This window comes from Aquila chrysaetos, chromosome 17 (genome assembly GCF_900496995.4).
Source record: "Aquila chrysaetos chrysaetos chromosome 17, bAquChr1.4, whole genome shotgun sequence".
Classification (NCBI taxonomy): Eukaryota; Metazoa; Chordata; class Aves; order Accipitriformes; family Accipitridae; genus Aquila; species Aquila chrysaetos.
Window position 1 is genome coordinate 4,583,996 of NC_044020.1, and position 23,615 is coordinate 4,607,610.

The following is a 23,615-nucleotide window of genomic DNA, read 5'->3' on the forward strand; positions in this document are numbered from 1 at the left end:
ATGCTGCAGTGTTACAGACCACCATGATCAGCCACAGAGACCTGATGGCATGTCTGCATGGACATGCTCATAGAAGGTATTGTTAAACATATGTACCATTCAAAATATATATATTTATATAGTGCGGTCTGCTGGAAGCAAAGAACAAATTGTAATTGCATCCATACAATCGCCAACAGCAACACTTGTGATCTAAATACTAATACTAATAGTAATAATAGTATGCCTGAGCATGAAACATTCTACATATATGCAAGCCCAGGACTGTTTTCAAGCATGCACTTAAACAGACTAATATATATTAGCCTAGCATAAAGCTGGGCTGAGTGATAGGAAACACATGTTTCTCGGTACTTGTGGTTGCACAATGGTATAAAAAGAGTCCTGACATTCTATAGGTCTCTGGACAATTCTGGTATTGATGTGTTGTGAGTCACTGCAAACAGACCATCGTATGTTACTGAATCACTTCCTGCTCAAAGGGTTCCTCCATTTCTTCCAGAGATGGTATGCTGGGGAGAAATTCAGTGGGCTAAAGCTCTGGAGACACCTTCTAAATGCTTTCCCTTTCCCTTCCTTTCTGTGTAGCTGAATGACTCAGAGAGGGGATGACACCTTGAACCGATGTCACTATTCCCTTGTTGGGATAGGAGAACCCTACGGGGAATCCAGAAGGAAATTTAATTTTATGTTTTATTTTAAGGAGATCCCTTTTGTTTTCCTTTGCTTTATCTTTTGCTGTTGGCATTTTGAGGTTTATAGGGTTTGGGGGGAAGGGGTTTGGAAGTTAGAAGCTATGCCGTAATAAAATAAAGGATGTTTCAGCTAGTTTCAATACAATTGCAATGCTTTGTCTCTCTGCCCCAAAAGTATTAAGGCCCAGACCACAGAAACGGTCATTAGATACATAAGTACCTCTGAGACCTAATTAACTTTACAATTATTAATGCTTGTTACTAGCTGCATTGAGATTCCTGGAACATTCATAGGTGCTTCTCTTAGATCTGCAGTTGATTTGTTGGTATTCTGATAACACAAGAGACTGCCATCCTATGAGAAGATAGCAGGTAGACCATTACAAAATCAAAAGTCTTGCATGATTTGGAATGTCCCTATAGTACTGCTTTGCATAAGAAGTAATGTCAAGAGACTGTTTTAATGTATTTTCATGGGGAAAAAAACCTGCATTTAAGGGAAATTAAATCTTCTCCTACTATTTAACATGCTCCTGCTTTCATTTGACATTTCCACTAGAAAATGCTGTCTTGATGACATTTTTTCACAAAAAGATAACCCATTGTGAATTGCAGAAACCTTGCATTTCAAGTACTTTTTGGTTTGTTTTTCCCAAGTTATACTGGACTGATACGTGATCTTTTGGCAAATCAGTATTGTGATGAAAGTACAATCAGTTTCTGAGTAATTGCAAAATTATTTTGACTTCCAGAGATGCTTATCCTTAATGCCAGCTGATGCAGTACTTTCTCACTAAATGGCAGTAAACACTATTCCTGAATGAGCTGCGCCTGTTGTTCAGAAATCATTTAGAGTGATCATATCTGAAGGAGGTGCACGTCACTGGGGCCTGATCTTGTCCTGTCCATCAATGCATAACATAGGCCTGTAATTAAGGCAGTTGCTGCTGCCATTTGCTTTCGGAAAGCCTCTTAAAAGTATAATTCTCCATGTGCATCTTTCCCAGCAAAAACCATAATATAGAATGCCAGATGCATGTATGCAGCGTAGTAACTAATATTGTCTGTTCTTGAGGTACCCTGTAGAGGTGCATGGACCTTCCCAAAATCCCCATTGGTGCAAAAACACCAGCACAGTTACTGATGAGCACCTCTGAGTTTGTTCATTCTTATTATGCCATAATCTAGGATGCAGCTGCCTCAGCCAGCTCCGATCATGCCCTGCTTGAGACCTTCCTGAGCAAAATAACTGACCTTGTGATCATCTCTCTATCACTTCCAAAAAACGGAGAAGTCACCTACGTTTTTAGAGACCAAATGTCCATTTGTTACGACAACCTCATGAATTCAAGGCTACCATTTCAGATCTCACTACTGCTTGCAACTGGGGGGTTTTTTTGCATAGATCATCTGCTTTGCTTTCATGTAGGAGTGGATGGTTCCAAGGCCTCGGTTCTTGAAGGTTTGTTTTACCTCATCTGTTTTTTTGTAGATGCGCCAGGCTTTGGTGTCATCAGTTTCTAACACTGTAGGCATTCTTAATTCTTCAGATTTTTGCTCAAGGAAATCTTTGTAGATGACAAACCACTCATCTTCTGTACAATCCTCTAATTTAACAATGCTAAATGCAGGTCACAGTTAACCTCCTTACTCTTTTCCAGTGGGTGGTTTCTTATTTTGATATTGCTTTCCACCAACCTGTTGTAGTGAGTATAAATTTGGACTAGTAATAAAATGTCTCATACTGTGTTCACCACAGACTGCTTAAACTCAGATCCACTGAACTGCGGTGCTGTGTTAGCCATTAACTATGCTAGGCGACTAGATCTAGCAAAAATGGTATGATCACCTTTACGACTGTCTAGTAAGGCTGCCTCTGAAATAAATACCTCATTTCTCCGACATAAAGGAATTTATGCCAGACTACATCAGCTGACCAACTGTTCCCATGCCATGGCAGTTTTCACTTGACTGGCCTGTGCTTTCAGTATATGTGACAAGCCTTAACAGGTTCCCTTTCCCTTGGAAGATATCCTCAAACTCTTTTTCAATTGTTTTAATCTTCTGCCTCCTTGGTGAGTTACCTCTTTAATGAGATGAAGGGAGTGGCATGTTTTTATTCGTGGATAATTTTTTTTCCTTTGGTGTGATTATAAACCGTACTTCCAATTTGCTAACTGCCCATGAGTTTAGTCACAACTCTAATAGGAATTAGCTCGCCACAGTAAGTCCTGAGCTTCACCTATTTATGGTCAATTGCCTATGGTTTTGCTTTCCATGCTAACATGCCCATTCCTGGCAACACTTCAGCTTGCACCACCATCCACATTCAAGGCACAGGCATTTCATTTCCTTTTGAGATGATAGTGCTTTAATCCTCTGCAGCACTGCTCACTGGTCCCATGAAGGGTCATCTGAGGATGTGGTGCTATTGTCCTCTTTGTCCATGCTGGGGAAGCGCTTGGAAAGTGATAGAAATTACTGTGGTTCTTGAAGGTTTTTCCAAATACCAGCCATTGTCCTGACTGGTTTGTAGATCTGTGTGCTGCTTTATGAGGATTGCACCTCCGTGTTCAATGTACCGTTCTGCTGCCTGTCTCTTGTCTTGTAACAGCCTACATCCTCTGCAGCATGATAGCACTGTCTATCTTATGTAGGTTTTAGTCTGAATTAGGTAACTTCCTTTGGCTGGAAAATTTTCATGGCATTTCCAAAAAATAACTCTGGCTCCTCCAGTAGATTTTGACTGCTTTTTCTCAGGTTCCAGCCATGTTTGCTCTCTTCCTAGAGACTCAGCTCCTCAAAATCAAGGAGCTTGCCTCTTCAACCCCTTGACAACCACAAACCCTGCTGCATTTTTGCCTGGTTATTGTACTGTTTAATGACATATGGTTCACATGTTTCATTTTTTGTGGAAGCCAGTATTTTTCGAATTCCTGTGATAGAGCATCTTGGTGAGCCTCAGATGTGAGGCTTAATTCAAAACTATTAGAAGCATCCAGTACTTCAGCACCAGCTATTGTCAAAAATAAAGCCACCTCAGACTGTTGTAGAAGCATTCAGCTGAAGAGTCACTTAGCATCATTTCCCACAATCACTGAGGGCCACATAGTAGCAGTGGAGGGCAGAAGGACGCAGGGTGTCCACACATCCACGCACAATCACTGCAAACCACTGCCCAGCACCTTAGAGCAAACCAGGCTCCTCCTTTTCCTTGGCCCCCGGTATCTGCTGATAGACAACAAAGCCCTGCTTAAAATTCCTCCAATTATCCTCCATACTCCCAGAGAGCATCAGCTCCTGTAAGGTGAGAGTTTCAGTGACTCCATTCTCCCAGTCAGAGCATTTTCTTAGCTTTTTTTACCTATGGGCACCAGGATGTTGCTCAAAATCAACTTCATTCAAGGGCTAGGATTCACCTAACCAAATGCAGACACGTAACCTGTAGACATGTATTACACAGGAGTGTATATTTGACCGGGTCACCAGCACTGTCTTTGTCATCAGTGGGGAGAAACACAGACATTACTGGGGAGCAGCTATTCTCAGCCTGAGGCACATGTCTCAAATAGTTTGGGCAAATCATGCCCTGAAACCTCCAGTTTCTCTCCACTGATTGTAAAATTTGTCCAGACTGGCTGCTACAGATGTAAAAATGAGATTCATAGGTGTCTAATGTTAGGTGAGAAGTATCTCACTGAAGGAGTGTGACAGATGCCTGCTTTATTCAGTCTTTCATTCCCAGCTCTTCAGCAGCAAGTAACATAAACCTGGGCACAGCAGTGTGATCTATCTAGACCTTATAAAGGTCTTCAAGCTTTGACCATGGAAGACAAGCAGAGTGCAACAGGAGCAGTTTCTCCTCGAAAGGATGCAGTGGCTGGAAGGATGCAGCCACCACGTTCCAGTTTGCCAAGTTTCTGCCTCAAAGTGCAATCTTAGACATAATGCTGGATGCATCAAATATTGCTGATGTTTTCCTGACATTCCTCACAGACAAAAAAGTGCATAAAATTGCCCCAGTGAAAACCATAGCAGGGTTTGTGTCATACTGGTAGCAATGTCACAGGAAGAGAGTGTTGTGCCTTTTCAGGTCTGTAGACAAAAGCCAGGGGTCTGCCAAATTTTCTAGTTTCCCTTTAACTGTGGGAAAAGAGTTGCAGAAGAGACCCCAAGATAGTAAAGGCTGATCTACATACAAAACACGCACCGGGCGGACTTGTGGTTGTTCAGCGTGTGCTCTAGGCTGACTGGGAGATGCATAAGCCTTCTAGCAGAGCACCGAGCTCCAGCTGATACGTTCTCATCCGCAGGGGTAGTCGCTCCAGGCTCAGTACTCTGTTGTCAGGGGTGGTGATGTTACTGTGGTCTGGGAGGGGTGTAGTGTGCAGACATGCGGCTGTGCTTGCAGCATGCGTTGCAAGCGCGGTTACCGCAAGAGCTGTTGCCTTTTGACCTTCCCCGTGAATCTGTGCTGACCAGGGCTACGTGGCCCTCGGCTGGTATACAGCCCCTGCAAAATAATCTCTTGTTTGCCTGTGAACGCCATCCCCGTTGATCAGTTTCCAGCTGGCTTATATTGATTTAGCTTAATTCAATGCAAGTGTTGTGCATGTAGAAAAGGCTCCGTGAATGTTCCCATGAGGTCTAAATCAGTTCTTCTGTCTCTCTTGCTCTTTAAATCCTATTGTCACTCATGTGTAGCTTTCCTACACTCAGTACATGCCTATTCCTGGGGGGAGCAATTGCCAGGGTCTTAATTTTAGAGAGGAATGCTCACCCTGCTGTCTGGGAATGAAGCCTGGCGTAGCCAACTTCAAAGAATAGACAGATTTGTTGTTGAGCTTAAAAGACATCTTCCCCTTGACAGGGATTTGCTATTGTATCTCTTTTGCTCTCATCTTCCCTTTCAGTGCATGGGAGGGCTCAGGTGCTTTCCAGACTCCTTCCATTTTTGGACCCTTTCAAATGCACATATTAGATGCTAGCAAATTCTCAGCTCTGCCTCTTGCCCGCTGAACATCGCTGAGCTGACTGAGGATGTGGTGGATTTGACAGGATCTGCCCTTAAAGAATCCATCATTTGGCTCTTCTGTTTGCACAGAGTGCTGGCACTCAGACAGCACAGACCTAAAAGAAGGGTTATTTTTAATTCTAATAAACTAGCACAGAAGGAGATAGTTCTTTGCCTTCTTCCTTCACTTCACAGCACAATTTTAGTCCTAACGAAGGACTTCACACCAAATATAATAAAGGAATGAACTATTTTTCCTGTGTGCCTGTTGTTTTTCTGACAGACATATGTCTTTGTTTATTTTTAGATTATAAAATGCAATTATCGTGTTCTCTGAAGTACACATGTGAAATTAAAAACATGTTGAGTCAACTTGCTGCTTAATTTATGTTAATTAAACTATTCAATGGGAAGGATGTTCCTGGTTAGGTTGCTTCAGTGGGATCTGGATTTTATTCTTGGCTCTGCCACAGATTGCCTGTTTGATTCATGGCAAGTCACTTAATCTCCCAGTGTTTCAGCTCTTCATTCCCAAAATGAAGATAATTCTCCTTCACCTTGTCTGGTTTGACTGTAAATGCTTGAAGCAGGGTATATTGTGCACAGCATTCAGCATAGTATACTCTAAGTTTGATTTATAACTGTATATACTGATAATAGGTCATCTTGTCTCCAAGAAAAAAAACACCTCTGCAAGTCCTTCCCAATGCATGGATTTGCAAACAAATATACTTTCCACCACACCCAGACAGGCAATAAGTCAGAGCTCTGTCAGATCTTGCTCAAAACTGAGTTTTCATCAGTGGAAATATGCTGATCTCAGTTTTCCAAACCCTGGGCTTTTATTCTGGAAGTCAAGAACTCATCTTCAAGAAGAGCTTAGCTCTTTCATTGCATCCTTAAACTTCATCTAAGCTAAGGAGTGTGTGAAATCTCATCAGGAGTTTTACTACAGATCAGGTCCAGGCCTGTGGGTTAGGTAAGACAGAAACTCTGGCTTGAGCACGCTTGGCCGGCACGCCTGGAAAAACTCAGTGTCGTGTGAATGGCTGAAGGACCTGCTTTGCTGTGACGGTTTCTCACATCTCCGTCTGTGAAATAATCAGTCTCAGAATAGGCTACACTGGGCTAGCAGGATCTACCCCTGACTAGCCTGGTAACTACTTAGGAGCAGCAATGATTCGCTGTCACAACTTGATGTAAACTCATTTGTGCTGACCATCTTCCTGCTACACCTGTGCATGTCTGCTTTCCTGTTTATTCACCAGTTGTGTTTTGCCTGGATGTTCGCCTTACAGTTTTGTACGATGTCTAGCACATTGAAAACCTCAGCCCTAAGCTGGCAGCACTGGAGTAGGAGTTACCAGAGGAGGTGCCCTCTGTTTTCAGTCAGTGCTGGCTTTAGCTGAATCATTTTCTCAAACCGATCAGCTCTGTTGAACCCTAGATCTAAGGCCTTCCTTCTTCAATTCTGGGAACTCAGGCTATATTTGCAGTAAAGAGGGTGAGCAGGAGCTAATGCATGATGGGATTACGCTGTTACTTTATTACCTGACAGCACTTAGACAGAGCGCTTTTCAATGTCATCTACAGTCAGTATAAGCCCTTCATTATAAAAGACCACGGTATCTGTGGCTTTCTCCCTTCCTGCTGCCTGTGTCTGCCCCAGAGCAGTGTAAAGGCCAGGTCAGCCCTACAATTTTTCTACCTGCACAAAGTCCAACGTAGGCAAACTGCCATCAGCCTAAAACTCCTATCTTCACTTGACGTACATTGTACCATCCTTTGCAAATGTAACTGAGACACATCTAACATGAGGTTCGCTATGTGAGCTCATGGTCCCCATCCTTTGACTGCCTGGCCAGCTGGGCTTGGGCTGTCATGTCACAGAAGAAGAGTCCCAGCCTTGTACTGCTGCCAACACACATACAGTTTGGGGCCCCATACTCCAAATGGACTTCCACTAAATGACACACTTCCCATAGCCAACCTGGCAGCAAGGCCCATGCCCCAAGCACGACCCAAAGGGCCGAAGTACCCGTTCCCCACTGGCTTGCCTGATCACATTCACAGAGAGGAATTGGCAGGATAGCAGCAGCACTAAGCTTTCTTAACGTCATCTGGAGTCAGTATAAACCCCACTCATTATAAAAATTTCGTGCACAGTTTAAATCTGCCCTGCTCATTGCTGGATACATTTGCCCAACAGCATTGTAAACTGCGTGATGCAACTCACCCTGCTCATGAACAACGTGGTCATGCAATAGACCTCTCTTGTTGGCTATCCCTTGGGAGAGAAGTTCTGGCCACCAGCTGACACTCGCAAGACAGATCAGACTAATGAGCCTGAAATAGAGGTCACTGAAGTTCAGAGCTGGTTCAGTTTGCACCTGGGTATTTAATTCTTCACATCTCTGGTTCGCATCAATAAGCTGTAAGCAAAGGAGAGTGGTAGGAACCAAGGATCAGGATGTCCGTGGGCATCTGCCTCCCATAACACTCACATTGAATTAAAGCAAATAGCCTCTGCTTCACCGCATTTAGCCAGCTCACTTTCAATTCACACCTATCCCATACAGCTATTTCTGTTTTCATTTCTTCCTCCCGATTCACTGAAAAATTCTCCCTCACTCTTTCCGTAAACTCTGCATCCTGTCTTCTGTTGAAATTACAAGTCAGATGTTAGCTTAGCCAGTGATTAATACAGCTCTTTAAAAGGTCAGCTTTGAATCTCACTGCCAAGTTCACCCACCTCTCTGGGCAACTCCTTATACCTCTTCTCTTCCCTTCATAACATATTTGCAATTGAAAATAATTAAAACTGATATGCTACTTTATATCTTGAAAGCACATTAATTGTAATCTTGCTCTTGGGTGTTGGGAAATGTTTTGAGGCTGTGCTTGGAGAAGAAGGACCTGTTTAATCCACCTCTCGCACAGATTGCTTGCAGCTCTGAAAATCTGTTCTCTGGCTGTGTATCTAGTCCTGTGTACCACCTAACCACCTCTTGAAACAGCCCGGAGGATCTGAGAAAGTGAATTCAATATAATTACTGTCATCTATTGGTGGGGATGTCGACGGATCACATCAAATTTTACGAACAAACTAAAGGGTCCTCATTCTCCTTCACTCCCAAGCCAGGGCAGTCTTTGTAAGCTTGGACAAGTGGTCTCACCACATTAAAGATTAAAGCTGGGTTTGTCACATTCTGCACAGCTCAGCTTGTCCCGGTTCTGTCTGGGCTTCTATGTCTGCAGTGTCACCAAGGAAGAAGCTCTGCTCTGCATCAACAAATGCAAAGTAACCCTTGTGATAGGTAATATTTTAGGGAATTTGATCTTGGAGCCTCTCACATGGAGAAATACAGTTAGGAGCAAGCAGATTTTGCCTGTGAGTGGTTTTGTTTTCTTATTCTTTTGAAGTAAAAGAGGAAATGTGGGAACCATTTCTAAATTACCCATGCACCAGAGCGACAGAAGAAACCCAGAAACAGATAAAGACCAACAGCTGGAACATATTGTGGTACAAGGAAGCAATTAGCTTATGGCACAAAAGAATGAAATCACATATAGAAATGATTTGTGTCTCCTAGAGTTACCTTGGCAACCTGGAAACTTTGGGGCAAATGAGGCCCGTGGTCCCAGGCCAGCGCTGGTGTGGTGCGGAGATGTGCCACCCTAGAGGGAAGAGACCCAATGTTTCCTTTCATGGTCTTGTCCGAGACCTCGCAGATGTGTGGGAAGAGATGAGAGGGAAGAAGGGGTCAGCCGCTTCCCCTCTCTCCGAGCTTTCCCAGCATTGCTCCAAGTTCCCGGAAGAGCTTGCTTCTCCCTGCCGCGGGGACGCCTGGAGGCGGCTTTGGTCCATGTCCCCCTGGGACCTTGTGTCATAAGCTGGGTGACCCACCGCAGCCTCTCGGCTGCCCTCCTACTCTCAGTTGGCCTCAACTTTGGGCACGAAACGCCATCCTCGCAGGATTGCTTAAAAGTTGCGTCATCAAGCAATAAAACAGTGAAAATACCTCAGGGTGGGAGAGGAATCTGAGATAAACATTCTTTACCAGACATTGCAAAAGAAACCATAGCCTCATTGAAATGAATGAGCTAACTCCCATTGCCTTCAGCGCGGCCAGGGCTTCAGTCTTTACGTGTGAGGTGCCATGCTGCCATAGTGATGAGTTCAGCACAGCATTAGCCGCATGAAGTCAGACAGCTGGATTGATGGATGTAATCAAATTTCCTGCCCCGGTTACAGTTTTACCATCCAAAGCCTCAATTTAATCAGCGGTCGTACTCATAGTGGGATTTGTTTCAGGAGGGACCCCATTTACCACTCCCAGTTTCTGAGAGCTGGTTAATCCTTTCATGGGGCAGGGTTCGCATATCATGCCTCATAAACTCCCTACGTGAGGGTTTAGGAAGAAAGAACAGGATTTGTCATAAATGCTCTGCGAGCGTGTCTTCATGGCAGGCACAGAGATGCCCAACCAGATGGCTTCACCCCATTAACTTCTCACAGGTGGAGACCAAGGTCCAAAAAGACACAGCGGCCAGATCCATGTATGCTGACCCCCCTCTCCCTCCCTAGAAAGGTCTGGGAACAGAAACACCCAAGCTGCCCCTGCATAAGCCATCTACATGTGACTTTTTTGCCACATTCATCCAGCTCTACATTTCCCAGCTCCAAACTGGTGAGCCTGCATCATGATGTGCTTCAGGAGCCTATCGGCCCAGAGGATCTCCACGCAGTGTCCCGCTGTGTGGAGCGGACGTGCCAGCTCCCGTCCCACTGAGGTTACAGAAAAATTCACTGCATACAAAGGGTCACAGCAGCATTCGTGCTTTTGGGAACCTCTCCCACCAAGGACTATCGCTAGCCCTGTGTGGTGCAGGATCAGTTTAAAATAACTTCACTTAGAGCGCTCCATGGAAATCCCCTGCCAGTCACCCTCCTCACGTGCTTTTTGTTCTGAGAATCAACAGGCCTCAAAGAGCGGTCTCAGAAGAGGCCACATCTGTACAGAGTTTGCTTTCATCCCCACAAGGGTTCCCAAACAATGCCAGTGCCAGCCGGAGGTTTGCTGAATGGTATGAGAACCAAAGGCTTTCTTTGCTTTCTGTTCATCCATTAAAACCTTGTGAGTCAAAATTAAGAGGACAGGAGTGGGAGCTTTTGGAGGCTGTGGTTTCTCACAAATGCCTAAAGCTAAGTACTAATGAGAAAGTTAAAAAAAAAAAAAGTCTGCAACCCATCACCACAGCAATGCCACAATTAGAGACAAATCCAGTGTGCGCTGCTTTACATTTATGATGCAGACGAACTAATTTAGCTAATTAGGGCTGTCTACAAAATGCATATGAAATAGTACTCTGTCCTCAAGGTCCAGTATCAGAGGTTCTTGCTACCGAAGTCCAAAAGTGCACAGACACACAGCCCGGACACCTGCTACTCTCGGAGCATGGAATTAGCTGAGCCACCTCTGCACGGGAAGTTTTGAGTATTTTCTTCATTGTCCCACCTACAACTGATGGGTGAAAACCCATCAGTTGAGAAGCCCACAAGGATAAGTGTATATAAAACTCTCTTTGATTTCCGAATTTAAGAAACGCAACCAAGAAAAAGTGAAAAGCCCAGCTGGCTTCTCGCACTTGAGACTAAGTTTTATCTTACAGGTTTTGAGTAGTCCTAAACAGATTAAGGTATGATTTAGGTTCTTTGAGAGAGTAAACATTTTTTCTTTGTCAGTGCAAAGATTTTGTTGTTGTCATTGTTTAAAAGGAGCTCCCACTCCCCTGAAGTTTGGTCTATAAATTTTGATAGCAACTGTTTGTGCAGCACAGAAGCTCAGCAGAGAAGTTCAGCTGCTGCATTTCTGAGGTGCTGGCACTACCTCCATGAGAAAGAAAGCCAGGACCACTCTAAAAGATTTCAGCAACCAGTTTTGGGAAATAATTTAATGGCATGAAGTCTGATGGGAAGAAAAGAGGTAGAATTGTAATAAGGAAACAAGTACCCATCTTTCCAGACTAGTTTCAGACTTTGCCTGTGAACGAGCACAGTGCTCGTGCAGTGATGGAAGGACGGCGCATTCGGTGACAAGAGGTTCCTCTGCTCCTCTTGCCTCACCCCCTGTGCCTGGTACTGCCTGCAGCCAGACTGCCAGACATGAGTTCGCCTGGTGAGCCCAATGCCCTTCTTTCGGGCACATGCCCATTTACCTCCATGCGGGTTTCTGCCCACATTCCAAAATCCTACCTGGATCCCATGACAGCCTCAGTAATGTGCCTGGGAAAGAAACAAATACCTTCCTGTACTGGGTGTGGACCAGCTCACTCACATTTGTCTCATTTATCCCAGAGAAGTGGAGATATTGCCTCACAGATGAAATCAGCTCAGGTCTCCACCTCTTTTTCCAGTAAAGGGCGAACCCTTTCTCTCTAGGCAAAACAGAAGGAGTGGGCTCACAGAGACCACAGCATCCTTTGCCGCTCCAGGCTTGCCCAAGCTAAAGAAGAGGGTCTATGTGTTACTCCAAAAGGAATTTCTCTGCTTCCTGCTGCTTGCCATTCCTGGCCGCTGCAGCCTGCAGTACATCAATGTGTGTGCTCAGCAGGGGAAAAATGCCGCTGACCGAGGTGGTGGTTGAGAGATGAAACAGGCTGATCCACACAGTGGTTTCTTCTGTCCTCTTCTGAATGCATTCACTTCAGGAGCCCCTTTCTCGTTACAGCTGGAAAAGATGTAAACAGAAGCCAGTCCCAGCTGAAAATAATTCTGCCTATGTCCTGTGTGGAGCCTGCTCGACTCCCCTACTGGTATTGGCTCCTGATGGCGAACCAGGCTGTCGCTCAGCACTGAGATCGCAGGCAAAGTTTGCGTATAGGATAGTCACACAGGACACCCACTGAATGCATTTCTTCCACTTCATTAGAAGCTCTAATGGCTTTAGCAAACAGGTGGAGCCGGATTGTATCTTATCTCTTGGAATAAGCCACGAGAGGGAGACAAATACCCATGTGGTGTCATTGTGGGCTCATGCCCTTAAAGCCTAGGTGGGAAAAGGTTTTCTCAGCTCTTGAGAGGTTTCAAGGGTTCAGATTAGTTCCCTAACCCAAAGTCAAAATCTCAAAAAGCCTCAAGAATGAAACATGGAGAAATAAAATACATGTCAGAAAAACTTCCCTTTTACAGTTTGAAAGCATTTCATTTCCCCTTTGGATTAAAAAAAAAAGTTAATTAGTGCTCATTCACAGAATCATTGAAACATGACACTTTCAACTTTGAAAAATATGAAGTTTGCACTTTGGGACCACATTTTCTTCCCCAAGCAACTGCTGAATTTGGAGAGATGGTGAAATCGAGCCCTTCCTACAGTTTTTGGCTCCTACCAAAAATATGTAATTTGAAAGTTCCTAAGAAATCTCAAGAGACACAGAGCTAATTCAATCATAGGATACAATGGCTGCCTTTCATGTCCTCAGTGTCTCTGACATGAGTGAAAAATTAGTCTGGATAAACATAGAAGATTTTTATCTGGAGAAAGAAACTTGAAACTGTGAAGCACAAGAATGAGGAGGTAGGAAGAACAAGGCTCATACGTGACCCCCACCTGCTCCAGGTGCCTACAAAAGATGCCACAACAACTTCAGGGTTCAGAAGAGCTGCTGACAGTGTTCAACTCCATGTGCAGCCCATGGAGGAGTTAGCTCTGTGGAATGGGGCTTTAGAGACACTTACTCCCCACATTTATGTCCCAAAGCACAAAAAATACAGGTTGTGTATCTCACTGCCAGGCCACATTAGTGAGGTATTTAAATTCCTGCATGAGCCTCAGGGCTCAAAATGCTGAAAATAAGATCTGGCTGTAAAACAGGACAAACTGGGCCCATAGCATAAACATTTCTCATGTGAGGTAATACCTGACTTTTCAGGTCAGTGGACAAAAGAAATGTGGTGTAAATATCTGTGGCTGTAGGTGAAAAATTCACCCACTATAAATTCGGTCTGAAAAAGGTAGTCAGTGGAAATTATCGTATGGGAATGGCTGAATGTGACAGACAATTCCTCTGTACCACCAAAATAAAACACTAATGTGAGAGCGTACAAAGATAGGGCATAATGTGAGATAAAAACTCCTCTCCCGCTCAACCCTGTGAGGCAGACTGAGGTTACATTAATAGTAGCAAACCATACAGTGCCAGGCCCATTCTCTGGCAACTCTGGCATGGTCCAACCCCAGCCGTGCTATCAAACTCTCTTAGCCTCCAGAGTTTCCATAAGGCATGGAAACTTTTGCTGGTTTCCATGTTGTGCTTGGAAACTGTTTGGGAGAAGGCTATTTGGCTTGAGCCAGAATATGCCAGAGATCAGTCTGACAATTTAACAACACAGGCAGTTCAGGGCCATTGTCCTTGCTATGTCATTGCTCTAGTTACTAGTATAGATGTAGCCTCATATGCCAGCTACAGGGTGACACTTCCCGTGTTCCTCGTTCTTCTTTATGTCCAAAGTCCCTTATGCTCTGGAGCATTAATCAGGATTACTAGCTGTGCTTTTAAAAAAGTATAAAAATAAACCCGGGTTCTTTCAAAAAAGTCCAGCTGTGACTGCCTGGTTCTCTGTGCTGCTATTTCTCTAGCTCTGAGTGCTGAAGAATGGCAAGAAGGAAGGAGGCGGTGATCCAGTGCCCAACAGCTTTCAGGAGCCTAGAGGGTACTTCAGATGTTCCAGTGGACCATGGTATTCTGTTCCCTGTACAAGGCAGCATCCATGGCTCATTGCTTGTGGCCCTCTTCCTGCCAGCATCTGACATGGCAATGTCAGCCAAGGCTGCACAGGGTCATTGGCACAGTTACAACAGCATGAGACTTACAACAAAACATCAGAGCCATTTCTGTCAGGCAGAGCACTTCTCGATGAATGTACTAACAAGCCCAGGGCCCGCTTCTCATTTTACACTGACATAACTGCACCACTCAAACGTGCTACAGAAGGTTGTGAAATCACGACCAAGCCCCTGGAGTCGTGTGCGATTCTCCCAAGCTTTGCAGTCAGGGCACGCATCTTCGCTTTGTGTAAAAGCTGGGGTGAGAACTGTATTCACTTTGCCCTTTGGAGACAGGAAAGCACCTGCAGCAGACTGCACAGTGAGGTTAGAGACCAGCAGTGACAGGGCAAAGATCAGCTGCAGTGAGACCTAATTGCTCTTACGGTGCCCGTTGGTGGAGATTGTTTTCCACTGTGAAGTTCAGGGAAGTTTTGTTCTCTCCAAAGAAACCCCATGCTGCTCATTTTGAAATCAGTGAGAATTCAGAGTTTGTCCCAAAAGAGGGACAGTCAAGCCTTCCGAGTGAAGAGAGAGCTCTGTTGGCCGGCGTCTTGTGAACCTTAGGGGTTGTTGGAAGAGAGATGTCTTTAAAGACCCCAGCATAACTTCATAAAGCATTTTTTTCCCCTCTGTCTCCTTCCTGTATCTTCTACTACAGCTTAGGTGCTACACTTTTTCCAAAGGTAACCTATCAAAAGAAAATTCCTAGAGAGTTCCCCACCCTGTCAACAACTGGTGTTCAGAATCTCTCCCTCTGCAATGTGTTTATGTGGGGAATGGAATTTTCTAACTAGAGAAAAACACAGCAAAAGGTACCCAATTCGGGTTGGGGGAAGAGGAAACTCAAGAGTTTCTTCTTCTCTTCCACTGCATCCCACAAAAAATATTTAAACAGTTTTTCAAGGTAAGGAGTTGGGGGAATGTATTCACTCTCCTAGCAAACAAGGAAAGACAAGAGGCTTCCCTAAAGGTAATACTGCAAAATACTGGCTAAGTGAACACCATGCAGTAAGAAATCAAACTTTTCTATGTACTCATAACAACCTTTAACATAACATAACCTGCCTGTATTTTAAGATGTGGTAATGGGGATTTATTGACCAGGACTGCTAGATGTGTGTGAATACAAGCACGCGCACGCACATACACACACATACTATATTATTTTTTTGCTGAGCATCTGCTTGTCTGGGTATGTTCACATAATTCTTACACTTGAAGCTCCAAGGGGATGAGAATAATATCAAATGCTCACACTCTTATCCTCCAAATGCTGAGGGGGAATACTGGGAACCCAAAAGCATCCTGTCTCAAGTAAAGGAGAAGTTAAGTAACATTAGAGGTGGAATTAATGACAGAAAGTTCCATTTCATGCTTAACCCTTTCCGCTCGCTTCCGTGACCTTTTCTAACCACAGCAAGTGTTAGCAGCCCTGAAACATTGGTTTGTGGTTTGTTTACTCGAGGATGTGGGGACTAAGTCATTTTGATGTTGGGTTTTCTTTCTTTCTTTCTTTCTTTTATTTTTTTGTGTGTTGTGCTTTTTAGAAGCACTGATAGAAGAATCCTTATCAAAGGATAATTTTTTACCACCCTGAAGGACCTTCGCAACCTAAGGCACTGCTGACTTCAGTTAGTAGCACAAATTGATTTATGCGATATCTCCATCTAGTTACTCACTATGTTCATTCCTATTTGAAGCTGGAGGTCTCAGCTCCAGTGCTAAATGAAATGAAAAGTCCATCCATCTAAAGCATCTTAAATCTAACCCTTTGCTTTGCACTCATTCCTGCTCCTCCCATTGCTCTCACAGATATCCAGACCTGCAGCAGTGATGTCCCCTTCAAATTATTGAATGTTTTCTCTCCCCCCAAACCCTGTAATTAGCAGCCTCATTCTTGCCTCTGCTTTGTGCCACCTCCAAAACTAGCTTGCTTGCTAAAACTTTGGCCTCTGTCCTCACCATGCTTTGCATCAAGTGTGTTAGTTTATTCCCATTTGATTTTACAAGCCTCTCTTACAAACTACTAAAACTACCATGGATTAAATCATTCACCTTGTCCACAGCAGTGATTTCATTACCCCAGCTCAGTAAAGCTCTGTAAAACTTAACCCATCCTAAAATGATACGCTGTCTCCTCTTTTGCTAGAAGGAGCACTGTTGTATTCCAGCTGCCATCCCATCTATCAATCCCCATACTGCTTCAGGTCCTACCTTGTACAATGCTGTCTTTATCCAGCTGTTATTGAACTCCTCCTGTCACAAGTATCTCATCACTTTTCTCATCATAACCCCTATCTCCTCCTTCTTCCACAGACTCTTGAGGATAACTACTCTTCCTCAGGATTTACTTCAGCTGGCTTGGAAGCATAGGCCCTCTTTCCCCAACTAATTATTGTTTTTTCATTGTGCTATAATTATAAGACAGTAATGAATACACACGTGTGTGTTTTAAAGGAATCCATATCCCATGTCTTTAATAGAGCACAGATGTTAATGCTGGCAACTCTTATTGTTCAACATATTCTCCCATCATTGCTTGTTGTTTCTTATACTATTTCTGATCTGTTAAACAGCAGAGGGGAACAACTTGTCTATCATAGTCACTGGCCACCACAAACCTGCATGGGGCCTTAATACAACAGTATTAAGCCACTGAGTGAGCCATGCTGTGTGCAGTTGATGATTACATCGACTTGTGAGTAAGGGAATAATAGGGAGCACTACTGCTTCTCCTCCATATTTCACTATACAGCCCTGACTTTGCCATGCCTGGCAAGGCTGGCATGCAACCAGTGCTGATCTTCAGCTCAGATTTTCAGTAAGATAGTTCCATAAACACAATGACATCATGTCATGACATCATTACTTTCCTGTAGGTTTGAATCAGCTTACTTGCTTTTACAGGAAATTATATATATTCACTGCTCCTCCAACTTAATTGACACCAGGGAAGTGCCACACACATTACTTTCAACATTTCGCTCTCAAGTGCATGAACAACATTCCCATAATCCATTAGGTACCCACCCAGAACAGACTTTGTCATCATACAAGTAAAGGCAGCTAAATAAACAGAAAGTTCAGGTTTAGAGTATAAAAGCTTGAAAAATTCACAGCATTATTTCTGGGGGAAGGGTGAAGCAAAAATTACAATACCTTGTGCTATGGGGGCTTCTGGCCTGATTGAAAACACTAGCCGCTATGGTAATACAATACTGGTGCCAAGAGACCAAAGTTTTAGTGTCTCCCTCTCCCCACATCCTTCCTAATATTATCCATGATGTCATTGCACCCTGGACTATTCATTTTAGCGTTGACTGGAAAGGCTTTGCAGAAGAAAGAATCATACTGAAAACTGGAAGTGCATTGTATGAGATGAGACCGATAATGTGAACTAATGCACAAAACTAAACATGGCAGAAGGAAATCAAAAGAGACATTCTGCATTGTTTATGGACTACAGGACAGTACACAAAATCACACACCTAAGATCAGCATCTCTCTTGAGGGCCTCAGTGAAACAAAAGGTGGAGAGCATTGTATTTATGGGACAGATCAGGTTTCACCTAAGATTCCTCCCTTCAGATCAATTTAGATCCAACTCTGTTCTCCTGCTCCACCAGCAATAAACAAAGAAAACATTCATATATTTACAAGAAGTGTTGAAAACCTCATTATTTGTTGGAAAGGAGGGGCAGAGGGTAAAGGGGAAAGTGTCATAGTTTACAGCCATGTGTTTTCAAATAGAGGCTAACATATGCATACCGGCACTCACTTTTTACACACCGGTGCCAAAATACTGATTAACTGCAAAGTGATCTTTGCAGTGACACTACACACAGAGCAGAGCCCTTAAAATCAGGGGCTAAAATGATACACTTTGGGCCACCAGTGTTGTAAGTAGGAAATAACTTCATGACTCTCCCTTCACTCCTAGCAAAGATGGCTTTGCTGAGCTCCTAGTTCAGGACAGAAACTCCTGCTTGACTCTAAACAGGCATCTTCATACACCAAGTTCTAGACACATATGTAAACCTTGCCATCTCAAGGCTTTTGTGTGACAACATCTGGGAATACATTTATAGGATTTTAATTCAAAGGGTTGAGTTACGCATATGAACTAACACCCTGCGTCTGATCGCTGAGCAAGCTGCAGTGCTACAGTCCCATCCCAAAACCTGCAGACATCATCTATACCAGCCCTGTCAACAGTTCATGCACATTTTAAAAGCATCAAAGTGTTTTTCCCCATTTTCTAAGAAAAAAGAGCCTTTACAACACATAAACAAACACATAGAAAGACACAGACAATCATTCTTTGCATGATTTCAGTAAAAACATGCTTTTCTTATTAAACTCTGGTGCTATCCTTTGAATATAAGCATCTTCTTTCCCAGGAAATCTATGGCTAAGTATGTGTGAATACTCATCTCAAGGGTCTGCCCTTGTGGCGGCTGTGGCCACCCCCAGAACTTCTCACCATGTATGTGTGTGAATTGCCTCATAGTTGCGTGTATTCCTCCCTTCCTTCGGCTTCCCTAGCCATCTGGGTGCTCGCCAAGTATGCTGGTTGGTCACCTTATTAGCAACAGAAGTGGGACTTGAGTCCCAACGAGACTGGTGGAAGCTGGAAGTATCCCCGTTGACTGCAGTGGAGTTTAGCCCACTTCCACTACTTCAGCAAGGGCTTCCTAGTTCCATTATCGGATGGTTGTGGACTCTGGTTGCTTTAGTCCTGTGGACTATTGAGAGCTTTTGATTCCACCTAACTTCAGCACAGACTAAAGGCACTCCATTGGCACTAGATAAACCCATTATAAACTGCAGCTAAGTGTATGTGCCACTCTCTCTCACTGGTTCCTCCGTAAGGCATGTTCACATACATGGAAATTTGGCGGGGTTTCAGTGGCAGAAGCAGATTCCTGACAAACCATGCTCCAGCGTTTCCCTGGAGCTGCAGCTTTCCCAGTGAGGCTGCCACGCATTCGGCGTCTGGATCTGTGTTTCACCCCAAGCCCCACGCACCACGGCCAGGCCAAGCGGCTGGTGACACCAGCATGGTCTGGCACCAGCCGGTCACCCCTACGCGGGATGAGGCTGAGCTTTACCAAGAAAGCTGAGCTCATGTTTCCAAGAAGCAAAGAGAAAGGGAGAGGTTTGAGCAGAGTGTTGTCATTGCCGGTGGTTTCTTCCAAGCTGGCAGTAAACTTGGGTTGTTTATTGGATCCCAAACTTTCTTTGCATGTACACAGGAAAACAGATGCTTCCCACTCCCGGCCCCCGTGCTCGAGCCAGGCTCCCTCCGCAAAACTCGCAGGTAGGGTACACAAACGGGGCAGCAGAGACATCGCTTCCTGCCCCTGGCTGCTTTGAGCTGGGGATATAACATTATCTATCCCGCACATTTCTCTGGCCTCCTTGCCAGGGTATCAGGCCGGCTCACAGCGTGCAGCTTGCTTTTCCTGTGCGGTAGGAACAGCTGCTGCCTCCGCTCACAAACAGGGAACAGAGGCCGGGGCTTGCGAGCGCTTTGGCTCAAACAGTGTGCGTGGGGCATGGATGACAGAGCTGGGAAGCGAGCCAGGTATCCCAGAGCCTGAGCAGGTGGGTGCCCTCACTACTAGGTTACCTTTCATCTTCCAGCATTAACGGCCTGGCACGGTCCATCCATAGCTCTATCTTCAGTAAGCCTCAGGTGCAGCCCTCCATTTGATTCATTTATGCCAGCGGCAAATTAAATTTCAGGCTCTTACAATGAATTAGAGAAGCGAAGGGGTAATAGAGCACAAACTCATGTGCCTGTACATATGCTTAACTACGGGGCTTCAGGATGGCCACCTATCACAGTCTCTTGCCTCTTCTTCTGAAACAGTGGGTGCTGGTCCCTGCCTGTGCCAGGACTGTGATTTATTGCAGCTGTGTGCCCTTCTGTGGTCCAGAGGATCCTCCAGCTTTCTGCCCAAAGAAGGTCCTCACAAGTGACACAGGTTGTTTGAGAACATGATGCACTCACTGTTCCCCTCTCCTGTGACATTTCTTTACATAAGCAGCTGAATAGCAAAACATATCAGTGTTCATTGCTAATTTTGTTATTTATACTGAACTGCCACAGATGGAGACTGCAGCACCATTCTATCTTTAGGGCGTAGCGGCTGCCTGTCCATACAGACAATTGGTAATTAGCACAAGAACAATTTGTTTATCTATTCTCAAACTTAAATAAATAGGAGAGCCAATTTTCTGTCAAAATTCAACTTCCTCCCATTGCCAGATCCCCAGGTTAACTGCTTAATGAATAGAGCTCATCGCTTCAGGCATTTAGGTAAAGACAAAGGTGTCTTTTAAAAGAATTCCCATTAAAGAAGATGAAATATGCAGTAAAAAAATAACAGGTTATGTACTGAAGGGGTAACATTCAGACCACAAGAATCAGGACCACAGGACAAGATGAAGATCACAGGGATATCAAACAGAGGCGTAGAAAGGGACCAACCGGTACGTAGGGGAGGTGTGGTGTATACATCCTGGTTACTCCTGGCATGTGCACTTCCTACCAGTCCAGCGAAGGCACTTCTCCAAGTAAAATCCCACGTGTGCACTAAGATGCACTTGCATGGCTCGGATGGCAGGACCCGGCCCAAGGTAAACACCACACAAGCCAGGGAAAAGACATGGCATAATTGTTTCTATTCTTATTGCTGATTCCAACCCTTCTTTGCTTTCTTTTATTCCCTATACCTACCCCTGAACTTAGAGAAGAGAGGAAGAGGCTTTATGAATAGATGGACTCTGTGAGTTGGACAGGGTTGGCCCCTGTTCCCTCTCTCCTTGCCCCCACCACTGCTGACAGGAGGGGAATGGGAGCTGCTGAAGGACTGCTCACACTCACTTTAAAGGCCAAAGCAGTCTGTGTGGGAAAAAACAAACAAACAGCCTTTGTCTTTCTCACAATTCAGATGTTTTCAGCATCTGAAAGTGTTCACTTAGTCAAGGCTGCAGGTGCAGCTTTTTTTACACACATATGAGTGTACACACATCCATACGTTACAGGGTGGGAAAATCAACAGGAACAAATAAGAAAGTTTTAGAGGTTATTGCTATCAGGCAGCAAAAGTGGGTCAGATCTGAGGAATTCTGCCTGGCCTCCATTTCCGATCATATGGGACCCGGTGAAGAGCTATTTGCTTATTGTCCTACCACTTGGACAATCTTTATTTGACCTTTTTATCCTCCCATCAACATCCAGGAAGGGGATAAAAGCTACTAAATAGAAGTAAACTATTTCAAATACAATGGCTGGAAAGAAATCACTAATGAGAAGGTCCTTCTTTTGTCTTTCAGCTCACAACTCCAAATTTCCCTGTAGTGGTCAAGCTGGGACATGCTCATGCTGGAATGGGAAAGGTAAGTAAAAAAAAAATACGGATAGTTCAGGAAACAGATGATGTTTGGCACAGCATAGATATATGTGGCACAGCATGCTTGTGATCGTACATGGCATGTGGCCAGCCAGCGAAGGGGTTAAACCTCCCCACAGCCTATCTGGGTTGCACTGGCTGTTCCTGTGGGAGAAAAGGCCTTTTTCCTCTGTCACGCACTCGGAGACAGGCAGTGGTATCGGGCTGGAGGCTGTCTGGGATGCGGGAAGGGGGGTTGTGAAGAGTGGGGGAAAAGCTGGCTGGGCTGAAGTCATTAGGCTCGTCTTTTATATATTTTCTCCTCTCCTGAAAGTGGTAATGTTGTTTATTCAAGCACCTGTAATGTGCAGCTACACCCCATAGCTCTCACAATGAGAAGCAGTGGCACTGGTCTTTTTGAGCACATTATGATGACCTTATTCAAGAAAACGGGAGCCCTTCAGTTATTTTTTTCTTCCTTGCAAGGAAGAACAAGACCTTACAAAGCAGAGTGGCTGGTTGCCTGCCAAGGAATCCTGAAAAACAGTTCACTCCCCAGAAGGACCTGTTTGTTTTTCCCAGGCTCTCTGGGATCTTTATTCCCTCAGTGAATTAGCAGCCCCTGTTTCTTGGGGTGACTGGGCTCCCCTTTCAGTGAGGCATCGCCAGTACATGCCTGCTGCACTTTAGCCTCCTCTTTCTTGCATATACCTTTTAAAAAAGCATCCCCTATCTGTCTAAAACTTGACTTGTTCAGAAGTAGGAAAGTCTGATGCATCATCTCTGAATCCAAATGAGTGGTACATGAACTTCATAACTGATACCCCTGTCACAGTGCTTCCCTAGAGCAGACACTCCTCCCAGCCTCACGCTTTGTCTGAAAATTATATATAGGTACACCAAACTTAAACTTGGTGCAGCTTGTTTGCTTGTGCTCTGGAAACAGAAGCCCTTTCTGGCTTTCTGGATCGCACGTGGAAGCTCTCATAATCTTTCTTGCTTTGGTTGCAATGTTCCCCTGTCTGGATGGTAGCTGCTGGAGAGGAAGTGGGCTCAGATCCCTAGGCCAGTGGTGGAGTTGGCTTTCAGCATCAAAGCACAAATATTTAAATAAGCAGGAAATGTTTGTTAAAATATTGGTGCTGCGTATGTTAAACAGGCAGAGGTGTCATTGAATTAAGAGTACATGTGGACAGCCTATAGCTGCTCGTAGAGTGAGCCACTGAACATGTCCCTGTGAAAGATTTCATTAGCAAAATCCAACCAGGACAAACCAGGAGGAAGAAAGCTCTCCCTCAGGAAAGGTTTCAAGTTCCTTGAGACCCTGCGATCCTGGATCTCTCTGACTGCTCTGCAATTTCACCTGTAATGTAGGGAGGGCTTCATGTGTCTCTCTTGTGCACAAAAGACCCTTGGTGGCTACAGAAATTAGGGTAGGATCAGAGAAAAGAACCCCAATCTTAACAGTGTTTCCAGACAAAACTCTCAGCAGAATATTTAGCTATTGTCTTCTGCACCAGACACCAGATTTCTTCCACCACTCACTTTCCCTCCCATTTTATTCTTTAATGATGTTGATTTTTGCTGTCATAAGTTATAGAGGAAGAAAGTTTCTATTCAAACTCCAGGCACAATTGTATGCAGTGGTACAAGGGGCATATCTAGGAAGTCGTTCCAG

General features: G+C 44.4%; 1 protein-coding gene across 4 annotated transcripts in view; it reads left to right on the forward strand.

Moving 5' to 3' along the window:
- The window catches only part of SYN3 (synapsin III), a 263,138-nt gene that overhangs the window by 206,317 nt on the left and 33,206 nt on the right, over window positions 1–23,615 (forward strand). For 3 of the 4 annotated variants that reach the window (XM_030040449.1, XM_030040451.2, XM_030040452.2), the window contains one exon: window positions 21,882–21,944. In XM_030040449.1, coding sequence (XP_029896309.1) covers window positions 21,882–21,944 — 63 coding nt within the window. Of the gene's footprint in view, window positions 1–19,616; window positions 19,858–19,965; window positions 20,145–21,881; window positions 21,945–23,615 lie in introns of those variants that run through there. The other variant, XM_041129584.1, reaches the window with a different exon arrangement.